The sequence below is a fragment of the Vulpes lagopus genome, chromosome 8 (genome assembly GCF_018345385.1).
Source record: "Vulpes lagopus strain Blue_001 chromosome 8, ASM1834538v1, whole genome shotgun sequence".
NCBI classification, from domain to species: Eukaryota; Metazoa; Chordata; class Mammalia; order Carnivora; family Canidae; genus Vulpes; species Vulpes lagopus.
Genome location: NC_054831.1, coordinates 92,473,737 through 92,489,626, shown reverse-complemented (window position 1 = coordinate 92,489,626; position 15,890 = coordinate 92,473,737). Strand labels below are relative to the sequence as shown.

The 15,890-nt window shown below is 38.1% G+C and overlaps 1 protein-coding gene across 3 annotated transcripts in view; it reads right to left on the bottom strand.

The window, feature by feature from the left end:
• DDX4 (DEAD-box helicase 4) overlaps positions 1-11,205 on the bottom strand; it is a 78,762-nt gene extending 67,557 nt beyond the window's left edge. For all 3 annotated transcript variants that reach the window (XM_041767252.1, XM_041767254.1, XM_041767253.1), the window contains exons 1-2: positions 11,134-11,205; positions 1,571-1,631 (exon numbers count right to left, since the gene is read on the bottom strand). In XM_041767252.1, coding sequence (XP_041623186.1) covers positions 1,571-1,631; positions 11,134-11,205 — 133 coding nt within the window. The remainder of the gene's footprint in view (positions 1-1,570; positions 1,632-11,133) is intronic.
• Between the last annotated feature and the right edge of the window lie 4,685 nt (positions 11,206-15,890).

Here is a 15,890-nt window from a genome sequence, read left to right as displayed (position 1 = left end):
ACCTACAGATTGAAAGTGAAGGGATGTAGAAACATTTACCACACAAATGAATGTCAAAACAAAGTCAGAGTAGCAATACTTATACAAGACAGACTAGACTTTTTTGTTCTTGTATTGTTTTTATCTTGCTTTGGCATCAGGGTAATACTGGCTTCATGGAATGATTCTGAATACACTTCCTCTATTTCATGATTTGTAAAATTTCGATAAAGAGTATCACTAACTTTTTTTCAATGCTAGAATTCACCAAGGAAACCACGTGGTCTTGGGCTTTTCTGGGCTGGGAGATTTCTGATTCCTAACTTTAATTCTTCTTACTGGTCTAAGGAGATCTCCTATTTCTTGGATTCAAGTTTCATGATTCAATCGTGGTAACTTGTGTGGTTTTTAAGAGTTATTCGTTTTGTTTACCAACTTATCTGATTTGTTAGTATTTAACTGTTTACAGTAATCGGTTATCACACTACATATTTCTGTGGTTATCTGTTATAGTTCTCATTTTGATTTTTGAGTAGTTTTCTTTGTTAACAACATAGCTAAACATTGCCAATTTCTTTCCTTTTTTTAAAACTGATCATTACTTTCAACATTATATTATTGTTTACCCTGGTCTCTATTTTACTTATTTCTGATTTTCTTTGTTATTTCCTTCCTCTACTAAATTTCAGTTTCTTCTTTTTTCTAGTTCTTTGTAATGTAAGGTTTATTTAAATTTTTATCTTTTTTAAAAGATTTTATTTATTTATTTATGAAAGAGAAAGCATGGGGATAGGGGACAGATCTCAAGCAGGCTTCATGATTTGCAGGGCCTGATCTCACAACCCTGAGATCATGACCTGAGCCCAAATCAAGAGTTGGACATATAACTAACTGAGTCACCCAGGTGCCCTGAACTTTTTTTCTAATACAAGCAATTACAGCATAAATTTCACTCTCATATCTGCTTTTCCTTCACCCCATAGGTTTTGGAATATTTTATTGTTTTTAAGATTTTATTTATGTATTCATGAGAGACACCGAGAAGCAGAGACATAAAAGCAGAGGGAGAAGCAGGTTCCCTGTGGGGAGCCTAATGCAGGACTCATTCCTAGCACCCCGGGATCACAACCTGAGCCAAAGCCAGATGCTTAACCACCGAGGCACCCAAGCATCCCTCTTTTTCTTTTGTTTTGAGACATATTTTGATTTGCCATTTGATTTCTTATTTGGTCCACTGCTTGTACAGTAGTGTTAATATTTACACTGTAAAAAACAAACAACAGTCTTATAATTCCATCTCCTACTCCCTTATGTCAGGAACCCTGACAATTCTCTAGCAGCCTGAAAGCCAAATATGCAACTTCCAGGTTGGGCAAAGGTTCTACGGGAAACCCACAAAATCAAATAATATAGCATTACACCTCTCTTCTTTCCTTTCCTCTATCTAGAAGTGGCCCTCATCCTAAGACATCCAAACAATAAATTCTCACAGAAATTTAACACTCTACAAGATGTCTACTAGTCTGCTCTTCATTCACTAGATGAAGCCCTTAACCTAAAAAGGGTTATAACTTTTTCCTTTAACACATACCCGATGATGAAGCTGTAGTCCTGTTAAAAGTGTCTCCATTTGCTCCAGAAGAATACCTATCCTGTAAGAGGGAAGAAAAGACTCATTTTCTACTTTGAAAATAAAAATGTGTCATCACAAATACCAGAAAATTTTAACAACCAGGCTTTGTTCCAAACAAAACAATAGCAGATTCAAAGATTTTCTGGATCATTTGTTCCTTTATTACTTTAAAACCTCTTCACTTTAACACTGAATGCATAGCATATTTATATATCACTTAAAACAGTGATCAGCAAACTGCAGCCATGAGCCAAACCTGGTGGGCCACCAGTTTTTGTAAATAACGTTTTACTTGAACAAAGCTACCCTCATTCATCTAGATATGTCTATGGCTGCTTTCCCACCACAACAGTCAAGTTGCAACAGAGATAATTAAGCCCACAAAGTCTAAAATATTTACTATCTAGCCCTTTATGGAAAGAATCTGCAGACACTAGACTTAAAAATTTACCCATCCATATACTTGAAAAGTATAATTAAGTACTATTTTTTATTGTATTTATTTATTTGACAGAGAGAACGAATGAGCAAGCACAAGCAATGGAGAAGAGCAGAGGGAGGAGAAGCATGCTGCCAAGCAGGGAGCCCAATGTGGGGCATAGTTCTAGGACCCTGGGGATCATGACCTGAGCCGAAGGCAGACATTTAACTGACTGAGCCACCCAGGCACCCAGTTTTAATTAAGAACTATTATTACATAAATAAAATCTGACCAAAGTAACACATGAATAAATCAATGCCTACCAATATACAGTATATTTTCAAAAGTTCAGTATTTTACAATATACTCATCAATACTGTATAAAATAGAACACAAAAGGAGAGTAATAGATAACAGTTTCTGCATAAAAGTACTACAGGATTTTATTGTTATAACTTCAGTTATGCTCATATTAAGGGAAACAAATGTGTTCACAATTTTTAAAAAGGAACTCACTCTAAAATAAAGATTAACATCACTGATGCACTAAAAACAATATCCTATAAATGTACATTGCAAGTAGTACAAAGAAGTGGCTCATGTCAGCTATAGAATATTCATAATTAATTTAAGATTTTATTTATTTATTCATGAGAGACAGAGAAAGAGAGAGGCAAAGATATAGGCAGAGGGAGAAGCAGGCTCCATGCAAGGATCCTGAGTGGGACTTGATCTCAGAACTCCAGGATCACACCCTGAGCCCAAGACAGACATGCAACCGCTGAGCCACCCAGGCATCCCTATTCATAGTTAATTTTAATCAAACTTGTCACAGCAACAGTTGAAGACTGTCACTGATGCTCTCAAACACTGACTGTCCCATTTTCCCTACTTTGGTCTCAAAAATATGTTATTAATGCATATGTATTACATTTGCAGTGGTATATCTGCATTTCTGATGGGCTCAGAAAATCCAACTTTTGTTATTAAATGAACAGCTAAATGTCAAATTAATCTAGGAATCTTCCAACATTTCTCAGGGCATCTCTGTAAATGAAAACTTGAGTAATTTTTTCTCACTTGGAACTCCCAGGGTGTCCTTATTATTGTTAACTGACTCCCTTAATTTCCCCTTCCATAATATTCCTCTACTTAGGAAATAACTCACAGAAGAGAGCTCTCAAATTCTTGTACATGAAAAGCAGAATTTCATAATTTAAAAAGAAAGGTGACCTAAAACTTACAGATGATATCTTAGTTAACTGACTACATTAGAATAGTCACAACATTCCTTCAAATGAATTACTTTAAATAAAACGAAAGCTAGAGGGAGTGCATTAGCAATACTTTCTAAAATTTCTTTCACAAAAGACACTACGTGATTTTAAAAACTACTTTTATAAAGCTCAAGAGTCATTTAATTATTTTCTGAGTTATTAAGAACAGAAAGGCAATATACCATCCTTGAAATGCCCTGAACTTTTGATAATTACTACAGCTAAAAGTTCCAATTTATCATTACCACAGATATTAAAACAAGAGAACTTCATGGGTGCCTGGGTAGCTCAGTTGGTGAAGCATCTGCCTTCGGCTCAAGTCACGATTCTGGGGTCCTGGGATCGAGCCCCACATCAGGCTCCCTACTCAGTGAGGAGTCTGCTTCTCCCTCTGCCTCTCCCCTGCTTGTGTTCTCTCTCTCAAAATAAATAAATAAAAAATCTTGTAAAAGAAGAAGGAGGAGGAGGAGGAGGAGAAGAATTATTCTTCTTTAAAGTGAAATTCTGAAGACTTTTTTTTTCTTTTCTAGTGGCCAAAGTATTATTGGATAAAGAAAATCCAAAAAAGGGCGGATTTCAGTGCTATAAAGCTAATAAAGGTAATGAGACACTGTAGCATTCAAGAATTTAAAAACTATTCGTATTATATGATCTTCAAGTTGTGGAATTTAATATCCCACATACACAGAATTTTAAAATTCCAAGGCAAATTCTGAAGTAAAACATAAAAAATTCAGGGTAGAGGTGCCTAGGTGACTCAGGTTGTGATCTCAGAGTCCAGGGACTGAGTCCTGCTTCAGGCTTCGTGCAAAGGATACTGCTTCTCCCACTGCCTATGTCTCTGCCTCTCTCTGTCTCATGAATAAATTAATAAAATCTTAAAAAAAAAAATTAGGGGCAGAGGCGTCTGGGTAGCTCAGTGGTTGAACATCTGCCTTTGGCTCAGGGCGTGATCCCAGGGTCCTGGCATCGAGTCCTGCATCAGGCTCCCCACAGGAAGCCTGCTTCTCCCACTGCCTATGTCTCTGCCTCTCTGTCTCTCATGAATGAATAAATAAAATCTTAAAAAATACATTAAAAATTCTTAACCTTTTTCATTTCCTTAAAACTAAATTAATTTCATATTCCTTTCTGCTACTGCACCACTTCTCTGCTCCTCTTGAAACAAAATGTCTACAGTTGCTGCCTCTTCTTTCTTATATCCCATTTTTCCTTTAAGGTACTGAAATCGAGAATACTCAGAATAATGCCCTCTAAGTCTGTTTTACACCATGCAACTTTACCCAATCTCAAAGCTTTAAATCCATTAATAGACAGATAATTATCAAATTTATATCTATAGTCCTGATCCCTCTTCTAGGCAATAAAGTCCTATAACCTACTGACTGGTATCTTACATGTTTTCATAGGCATCTCAAGTTGAACACAACAAACTAAATAAACATTCTTTGCTTTGACCCCTCCCAAGCTTGTAGATCTTTCACAGATTCTCCATTTCAGCAGATGGCACCACCAACCATCTAGTTGCTTAAACAATCTGTGGTTGTTTCCCTACAGTATAGGGAATATAGTGAATAGCATTATAATACCATTGGATGGTTACAGATGGTAAGCTATACTAGCATGAACACACCATAACATACAGGCTTGTCAAATCACTGTTGTACACCTGAAACTAATGTTACATTGTGTTTCAAGTATACTTCAATAACATCAATAAATAAAACTTAAAACTCTAGCTATCATCTTTGATTACTTTCACTCCCCATATCCAATCAAGCCAGTCCTATTAACTCTAAGTCCACAACTATCTTCAGTTTTCTCTCCCTTTTCTCTCCCCTTTCCCTCTGTGACTTCATTTTTCACCACTCTTGTCTTATCTCACTGTACTTTAGGCATACTACCTATAGTAGGCTGATATACGGCCACCTAAATATATTAAGTAATAAACTCTGGAACTTGCAAATGTTGCCTTATTGGAAAAGAGTTGTTGCGAATATAATTAAGGATTCTGAAATGAGGAGATTACTCTGGATCACCTGTGTAGGCCTTAAATGTCACCACAAAGGTCCTTATGCAAGGCAAAAAAAAAAAAAGACACACATGGCAGCCACGGGAAGAGAGAGCAGAGACAGTTGCAGCCAAAAGACAAAGAATGCCTATAGCTACCAGAATGCTGGAGGAGGCATGGATTCTCTCCTAGAGCCTCAAGAAGGAAGACAGCCCTGAGGACACCTAGATTTCTAACTTCTGGCCTTGGCAAACTAATACCTTGTTGTATTTTATCTATCATGTTCATCACTATCCCCAGTACCTAATAGGCCTCAATAAAAATTCACTGGATGATTCATAGATCTTGTCATTTGCTTACTTGTAGAACATTTGGGTGTAAACCATTTATAACCTCTTTAACTATCCAAATAAGCCAATTTAGAAATTTCAAAATGTTTTACATTTAAGAGTTCCCATATGCAGCTGCAAATAATCCATTTGCATTTTGGCGAGCACATTTCTTTTGACCTTGTATATATTCTTAATATTTTCAATTCTGGAATATCACAATTTCTTTTCAGGTCTTTTGTTTTTTTAAGCAAATAAATTCTTCTATCAACATGGGAAGTTTGTTTTTGTTTTTTTCATTTTACTGTATTAAGGTTTTGACCTCAAAAACTTGTCAGATATGCTATTCAAATGAATTTCTAGCTGGACAGTTTATGAACCCTGAAGATGCCTCCTCCCTGTCCAATAGGGGTCCAATGCAGATAGTTTCCTGTTTTCTTTCCCCAGCCCCTTCGAATCTAATGCAGACAGCTCCATGTTTTTTTTCCCCAGCCCCTTTAAGTCCTTAACAAATATCTCTTTCATTTTATTTTAAGATTTTATTTATTTATTCATGAGAGACACAGAGAGAGAGGCAGAGACACAGGCAGAGGGAGAAGCAGGCTCCATGCGGTGAGCCTGACGTGGGACTCGATCCCGGGTCCCCAGGATCACGCCCTGGGCTGAAGGCAGCGCTAAACCGCTGAGCCACCCAGGCTGCCCTTTCATTTTTATACCCAGAATCTCCTGAAATGCATCAGAGTATTGTATCAATTTATACAGAATACCAAGATCTCACTTCCTATTCTAGGTTCCATGCCACATATAGCTGAGATAGGTTGTCCAAATAAACTGACAGCTTATATCAGATAGTGTGCTGCATAAAATTTAAATTTCAAACAATGTCACCTCCTTTGGTCTAATGTAGAAGTTAAAGTTCCAAAATACAAACAATATTATCCTCTATCCCTTCTTCTGATTGATCAGTTCTAGCCAGATCAGCCACATTCATATCCTCAGTTCAAGTCTGGTCCTTTACTTCTCTTTCTTCAGCAATTGCTACATGGAGACATCTTCTAAATTCCTGCAGCTACATCAGCAATTGCATGGCTCGACAACTCCAACTGTGAGTCTCATGTATCACACACATACCCAAAGTTCAAGAGAGCTAGCTAGCATATCACAAGAAAGAGCAAAGCACCTCAAAATTTAGAAATAACAACCAAAGCCAGGAACCAATGTGACTGCTGCAAAAGCATACAATCTAGGCCCTAATTTCTGTACATGACAGCATCTTCCAAATAAAAGTTATTTCAAAAAGAAATTTAACAATCAAAACTCATAGTGAAATCATCTATCCCATACTAGGAGAGAATCCTAGTGCAATGAGGACAGAGTACAGACAGAGGGGAAAAAAAGAAAGCAAAAAACTCTCTAGGTTTCACCTTCTCTCTGGCGTCACACAGTATCAGTTGACTAGAATCCACTGGCTGTAAACTGTTGATCTTCAAAAGGATTCACTTTTCTCTCTTCCAGACCTGGTCCATCAACATCTCTGCCATCTCTTTAGCCTTCTCTCCACCTTCTCATACCTTTTTTTAGCACTGTATCCTCAACTCTATTATTTCGATTTCAAAGATGTCACAGCTCTTTCCTCCAAGCTTGCCATCTGGGCTTTTATTTGGAACCATTTTAACTGGCTTCCACAAGTTGCAAGTATTTAGCATATAAGAATTTCCCTGCTTTCTAATAAGGGACACAGTATCCTCCCACATCCCAGTGATGATTATAAGCAGAAATTGCTCATAATCTTCTACAGGCTGTAGCATTTCAACTTCTGGAGGCTGCCAACTCAATGATGTCCAAGGGCCACATTTCTTCCTGCTACTTCAGAATCATACTATGAATGTGAACAGAGAAGTCCCAAACCTTATTTTCTTATCTAGACAATTATAATCTTTGCTAGCACTGCTTAATAAAATTATTACTGTGGGGATGCCTGGGTGGCTCAGGCAGTTAAGCATCTGACTCTTTTTTTTTAATAATAAATTTATTTTTTTATTGGTGTTCAATTTGCCAACATACAGAATAACACCCAGTGCTCATCCCATCAAGTGCCCCCCTCAGTGCCCGTTACCCATTCACCCCCACCTACCACCTCCCCCTCCTCCAAGCATCTGACTCTTGATTTCAGCTCAGGTTTTGATCTCAGAGTCATGAGTCCAAGCCCTGTGCTGAGCTCCACATTTGGTGTGGGGCCTAATTAAAAATTGTTATTGTGGATGAACCAATTATCTCAAGCTATGTCCACTTTAACCACAAGAGTATTTGTGTTCTGAAATGTGCTACCAAAAGGCAAAAGGATGAGACAGAAGCAATCAATATGGAGACTTACTCCCATGGTCATCTAACAAGAAGCATTCATTACACAGCTAGTAAGCAAACCCAATAACTTGTTACATTCACCATACTCATCCACTCCAATACTCATCCCAACAAGCTTATATGCAATGTGCAAATGCCTAACAACCGAGATGTCTGGACTACATAATTACTAGATAATCAAATTTTTCTTAACCTCACATCTTTCACTGTTTGACACCCAGGTGGTATACCAACTTCAAAAGCCTATATTTAGGAAGTTCCAACAGCTATCAGAAACTCTGCATATTAGTTCATAATTATATAAGCATGGGTAAATATTAAACTTCAAAAAAAAGATCCTGAAAAATATTCAGGATGATCAGATATTTTTAAAGATAGTATCAATCCAAGACAGCTGCAGAGCCAGGACAAATTTTAAAAAACAAAAGCCAGGCTGTCTCTTGAAACAGAAATTCACAATAGCTAACCAAAGTAGTGCCTTTAAAAGAAACTAGGCTGAACAAAAGACCTCAGATCTCTCCCAGACATACATATCATGTACTCATCCTCATTTTCTGCACTTTTTTTTCAACCAAGGCACACAGACAAAGCCATTTATTGCACCATGTTCCTTCAAGTCAACTGGGTCAGATAACTAATTGCACAACCAGCACAAGGAATCTTAATTCTAAACTTATTTGCAGACGATGCAAAAAATTTACAAATTGGCCCCACATAAATATGTATTAGGAATCATAAGGTATCCTCAATTTAGAATTCCTAAATTCTAAGAAACAAGGTTTGTTACTAAATAGCAAAAATATTTCAAGAAAAGTAAATATGAAAGCTCTCACAGTCAACCATCCCCAATTTCAGACATCCTATGCAATAAATATACACAACATGCTACAGTCTAGTGTACTATTTGAAGAAAACTTAATGAAGATAAAAATCTCAGACCAAGAAGAAATAAAAATTAGGTAACTATTAAAGTTCAACTGAAAAATCTTTATCTGTGAATTAAACTTTGTAATAAAATGAGTCTATGGAGAACCAGGGGTAAAAAGAACCATAAAATGCCTTTTGACCATGTAATTCCATTTTTGAAAAAAAAATACTCCCAAATTAAATCAAAATATAAACTGTAGGGGTGCCTGGGTGGCCCAGTCAGGCATCTGCCTTCAGCTCAGGATCCTGGAATCAAGCCCTGAGTCAAGTCCCTTGCTCAGTGGGGAGTCTGCTTCTCCCTCTCCCTCTGCCTCTGCCTGTCACTCCACCTGCTTGTGCTGTCAGATAAATAAATAAAATCTTTAAAAAAAAAAAAACTGTAGATATTCTTGACATTACAGTGAAAAGCTAACATCTTAAATTCCCACCAACAGAAAATCAATTATATTATGGTAGATCCATTCCATGACATATTATGCAACGGCAAGAAATTACTTCTAGGAAATTAGGAGTAATACAGAATAGTTAGTGCTGAAGAATGAAAAAGCTGCAATCAAAAACACTTTTATGTACTACCATTGGAGAAAAAAGAAGAAAATCTATTAAAAATTTACAAAAATGTACTAATAAGCAAGACTGTTAAGCAATATTTCTCTTCTTTTCCCAATGTTCTAATGAAGTTTTTATGATAAAGGAGTATAAAAAAGTAACACATGAAAGATGTCAGTTCCAAAAAAAATGATAAATTCATATTATCATCTTGTATTTTGAAATAAACTTTACATACAGATCAAATCCAACTAAAACAAATAAAGGACTACATATTTTATATTTTTGTGTGATATAAGAACTTCCAAGATATCATCTGAAGTAACAAAATGGACCAACATAAATGCAAACAAGAAATTCTAAAAGAATATTACTCAGCTATTAGAAACGACAAAAAAACCACCATTTGCTTCGACATGGATGGAACTGGAGGGTATTAGACTGAAATAAGTCAACTGGAGAAGGACAAACATTATATGGTCTTATCCATTTGGGGAATATAAAAATTAGTGAAAGGGAATAAAGGGGCAAGGAGAGAAAATGAGTGAAAACATCAGTGAGGGTGACAAAACAGGAGAGACGCCTAACTCTGGGAAATGAACAAGGGGTAGTGGAAAGGGAGGTGGGCGGAGGGGGGGGTGGGGAGTGGGGTGACAGGCACTGAGGGGGGGCACTTGACGGAATGAGCACTGGGTGTTATGCTATATGTTGGCAAATTGAACTCCAATAAAAAAACAAAAAGAACAAAAAGAAACTCTAAAAGAATTGGGCAGCCCGGGTGGCTCAGCGGTTTGGCATCGCCTTCGGCCCAGGGCCTTATCCTGGAGACCCTGGATTGAGTCCCATGTTGGGCTCCCTACATGGAGCCTGCTTTCTCCCTCTGCCTGTGTCTGTGTCTCTGGCTCTCTCTCTCTCTGTCTCAAATAAATAAATCTTTAAAAAAATTTCTAAAAGAAAAGTCAACTTTTGGAGAAATTTCAAGTAGGTTAACACGCAAAAAAAAAAAAATCCCTTAAAATATATTAACTTCTAAATATGTATGTGTGTGTATGTATATATACATACACATAAACTTCTAAAGCAGAGTTTTTTTAAGATCCATTTTCAAGTCAGAACCGAAAGCGAAAAACCAACTCCAAGGCCTCTTCTTTTGAATTACAATGTAATTCTCCAAATGCCACTAAGAAAAAAGATCTGACACCACTAAGGAAAAAGATCTGATTATTCGCACGTTTCAAAAGCAGAGCACTGATAATAAGCCTACCATGTTCATCTTGAGTTAAGATGTATAAAAGCAATTTTAAGAATTCAAAACATCACCCAAAACCAAACAGTATTTTTCAATTTTTAATATAAGTGTCTCTCAGACATATCCAACCACATTTGTACCAGCCTGCTTCCACCCACAGTAAGTATGTACTAGTATTACATTTATTCTAATTATCAAATTACCGATTTTATTCCTTTTGAAGCCTAGAGTGCCTCTTTCTCACCGCCCTTAAGATAGTTAATAACAATCAGATAGATGGAAGTAGGCACAGCATACTGAAACAGACTGTAATTTTTAACTTTTCCACCACAGTGATTTTCAACTTTGATAAAATCTGTAGCATTTAATAACCACAAACTTTCAATGTTACTACCTTCTCAAATACAGGAACATAGGAAGGCATATGAGGTTTGATTATTTCTGCTTCCCAATCTTCATCTCCCATGGTGGCTTCCAGTTCTGTTTTTATCTTAAAAAAAAAAAAAAAAAAGGAGAAGCAAACAACAGACACATTTGGCCTCTGTTAGATCAGAATCCGAGATCTCAAAGCATAAACTATCATAATGTCACTTACACCTCCTGAAACTACTGAAATAACTGGTCTTCCCCAAAAGCGTTTTCAAAAAGAGGGAAGTTTTCTTTCCTTATATCTTTTTTTTTTTTCCTTTAAAAATGAGTTGAACAACTTAATTGATCATTCTAGCAATCACCATGTCCTTACTGATGTCTGGGATTTCCCCCCCAAAACCTATCCATTGAATTTATCCTCTCCTTCCAAGGGTCCCCAAGCAGCTTCTTGGATATTAAGGGGAAGGGAAAATTTTCAACTACTACCCAAAGTTTCTCTCTTCCCACACCTCCCTTCAAAGGTAAAGATGTTTGATTTGGAATCTTTGATAGTTTGTTGAGAGTGGGAGCTGAGGCCGGGGCAGGAGAGGGGACACGGGCTAGGCGGCCCACGGCCTCCCAACAATGGACAACCAGTTTCTCCGCGGGGCGTGGGCACATAAATCACACTACCACCGTTCCTGTTCAGAGAAAAGGCCTCACAGGAGCTGCGCAAAAACGCTCCTTCGTCTCCTCCACGGGCCTTGAGCCCTCCGGGCGTCCGCCAGGCTTTACGACCTACACAGGTAGGAAGGGAAAAGCCCCAAAGGACGGCTCCTAGCCTCGCCTGCCCCATCTGTTCTCTGGGCCAAACCGCCGCCGCCGGGGAGCCCACACCGGCAGGTCAAGGCCCGCGCTGCGAAGAGAGGCGCCAGGCCACTCACCTCTCCGCCGCCTGTTCTCCCGGGGTCCTCACAGGCGCCGACGCCGCTTAAACGGCTGCACGTGCGGGACGCCGGGACTGCGTCAGGTGCGCGGCTTCAGCAACAAATGGCACCAGGCGACGAGCGCCACCAGCCAATCAGCGCTCGGACAGTCGGCGTCGCCCCGCCCACCTCCGGCCGCGCGTTCCGTGCCCGCTCGCTGTAGTCAGACCCGCTCTCTAGTTGGCGCGGCGGCCGGTTGGGCCTGGGCGGAGTGCGGCTGGTGTGAGCCGCTTCTCTCTAGGGTCCTGGGTGGGGGGTCTTTGATCTGGGGATGCCCTCGATTTTCCTCTCTGTGGGTACCTCAAGCCCAAGACGTCCACCTTCCTTTTCCTAACACCAAAAATGAAAGGGAAAAGGGGTAACGCCCCAACCTCATGAGCTTTCTCTTCCAGTTTTCCCACTGCAGGCCCTGGCAGTTGGCCCCATCTGGTTCTTTATTCCTGAGGTGCTTATGTCACACCTAAGGATTCCTGGTGCTTCAACACGGAGCGTAGGCCCTTGGAGCCGGCAGATCTTTTCCTTCCAGTGACCTATGGAAGAAGGTTCTGTCTCGCTGTGGTAAAAAAAGCCTGTCGTGTAGACTCAAGGATCCACCTCTTTGGGAAAGAGATGCCCTCTGGTGCACAAGGAACACAGATATTGTGCTAGAGTAGGTCTTTCAACAAGGCTTGAAATGATGGTCCACCTGTCTATACCCCTAAGGGTACTGGCCATACCTAAGAGTAACCAAGGGTCATTTCCATGCTTAATGCTCTCACCAATCAGATATTCTGGTTTTGCCTCACAAAAAGTAAATTGCTCAGTGTTTTCCTATTCCACCAAAAAGCCTAACAGTGGACTGTTTGAAAGTATAGTTTCCATGTTTTATTTTCATCATTCTCTGTTCTCTGAATTTTTGAAGAAATTCCTGAATATTTCATTGGGTAATAAAAATCCCAGCATAGTCTGACACTCAGGCATAGAAGATGATGCACTTTATGGGTTCAGCTTCATAGTTTTTCATCTTTAGAACTACCATTATTGTTTCTGTCTCTTCCACCAAGAATATGCCACTATCTAGTTAGCACTGTTTTCAAGGTAAATTGTTGTTGTTGTTTTTTAAGATTTTATTTATTTATTCATGAGACACAGAGAGAGAGAGGCAGAGACACAGGCAGAGGGAGAAGCAGGCTCCATGCAGGGAGCCAGACATGGGACTTGATCCCAGGTCTCCAGGATCACACCCTGGGCTGAAGGCGGCGCTAAACCGCTGAGCCACCCAGGCTGCCCCAAGGTGAATTGTTTTTAAAAGATTATATTTAACAAAGATCAAACCAGGATACATTTTAACATAACTGTCATTTTTGATAATTTCCATTTTTAAGCCAAATTTTCACATCATATCCTTGAGGAGGCTAGTACCTTAAATCACTGTGTATGTAGTGGAAAGCCACCAAGTACTCCCAGTGCCCTGAATTCATAGAAGGGGTCCTCTGAGGTATTTTAACTCACTTTGCATTGAATGTTGTTCTCTCAAAATGTTTTATGTCATGGGAAAATATTAAGTGAAAAGAGCAAGATATGAAATTGTGTAGATAGAATGATAACCAAGTAGAATCTTTTTTAGATATAGAAAACTTGGGAGAGGGGCGCCTGGGTGGCTTAGTGGTTGTGCATCTGCCTTCGGCTCAGGGCATGATCCCAGAACTCCAGGATCGAGTTCCCCTGCAGGGAGCCTGCTTCTCCCTCTGCCTATATCTCTGCCTCTCCCTCTGTGTCTCTCATGAATAAATAATTAAAATATTTTTTTTAAAAGAAAACTTGGAGAGATATTTTCTAAACTGAACTTTTTTTATAATTGATCTAAAGATAATAACTTTCTAATTGTAGAATAGTTGACACACACTGTCACAGTTTCAGATGTACAATATAGTGATTCAACAAGTTTATACATTATGCTATGTTCACAAGTATAGTTACCATCTGTCACCATATATCACTATAATAATATTAATTATCCTTATGCTATGCCTTTTATTCCTTCCTATGACATTCATTGCATAGCTGGAAACTTGTATCTCCCACTCCCCTTTACCCATTTTGCTCATCCCCTGCTACCTCTTCCTTTCTGGCATCCTCTTCCTTTCTGGCAACCATCAGTTTGTTCACTGTATTTAAAGATCTGATTCTGCTTTTTGTTGTTGTTTCTTTTCCTTTTTAGATTCTATATATGAGTGAAATTGTTTGATATTTGTCTTTTTCGATTTGACTTACTTCACTTAACATAATACTCTCTAGGTCCATCTATGTTGTCTCAAATGACACAGTCTTATCCTTTTTCATGGATGCATAATATTCCATTGTGCATTGGAATACCACATCTTCCTTATCCAATTTTCTATCAGTAGACATTTAGGTTGTTTCCATATCTTGACTATTGTAAATAATGCTTCAATAAACAGAAAGGTACATATATCTTTATGAATTAGTGTTTTTTCTTTGAGTTAAAGAAAACAAACATTTTCTGCTATTCAGTCTTAGATTGTTATTGCTTTCAGGTATTGCAATGAAAGAGTTGTTTATGAAACATTCTACATAATTTTTGAGAGCTATCCCTGGTTAAGAAAAAGTAAATTCTAATTAGAACTAAGTTCAATGTTAAGGAAAGGATAAATGAGCAATGGATGAAAATAATATTATTCAAAAATTGAACATAAAGAGTGAAAAAAGACAAACAGTTAAGTAAAAACTTGCTCCATGATGTGTGTATCAAGAAAGTAAAGCCAGTATAAGTATCTTCAGTGTTTTGAAAGCTCACATTCTGCCATTTTGGTTCTATGAAAGACCTACATTTGGGCCTCTCCTCACTAACAGAAAAATCCAGAGGATTTCTACTTTTACAGAAAAGAAAAAGAAAAAAAAATAGCATTCAGTGTTTTTTCTGCAGCGATGCATTATAGAGGCAGTGAGTAGCACCAAGTTCCTTCTGCAAGAACTAAGCATCTCAGCATTAAGCTACTATAGCTTTGAACTGTATCTGTGAGCATCTTTGTTTTAGCTCAATTTATTTTGTGCATCCATTAGCAAGATCCATCCTCCGGTATCAGAAGAGTCTAAAAGAGGTAATTTTTTGGTCTGAGAAGGGTCAAAATTTTTTCATATAGATTCACGGTAATTGTTTCTTCACTTACATTATTGTGACTTGTGGAAGGTTTTACAAGAACACTCCACTTTCAGATAGTGGAGGACACCCATATGTTCTATTTTCCATGTTCCCTCTGACAGATCTTAAAATAGTGACAGTACTAAATTGCAACATAGGGAAAATGGAGGAATTCATTTAATTATTCATTTAGTTATTAAATAGGTTTTAAATGAACACCTAGCGTGTGCCAGGTACTATACTAAGTGCTGCAAGTAAAACTAGCCAATTTCTCAAGGAACAATCTAGGGAAAAGAATGGCAATAGCTAATGGAATATAAAACCTTAAGATTTCTGTCTCAGAAGCTTCACTGTAAAGCTTATATACAGTTTATCCAAAATCTATATATCCCACGTAACAAGGCTTCCTCAAAGATGTTTCACAGTTTAGAATCAAAGTTTACAATTAAGATCCTTTACACTTTGGAAAGAGGCATTAAATTCTCTGAAGAGAACTGATATTTTAGACTTCTTATGTTTTCAGTATGATCTCCGCATTATTCAAATAATGATTTTTTAATTGATGTAAACTATGACTAGTATCATGTCAAGGCTGTTAAATTATTCTTTTAAACTATCAATAGGACAAAAATGGGTCACAGCAAATAGGGGAGAATAGATATTCATTCCTAGGTA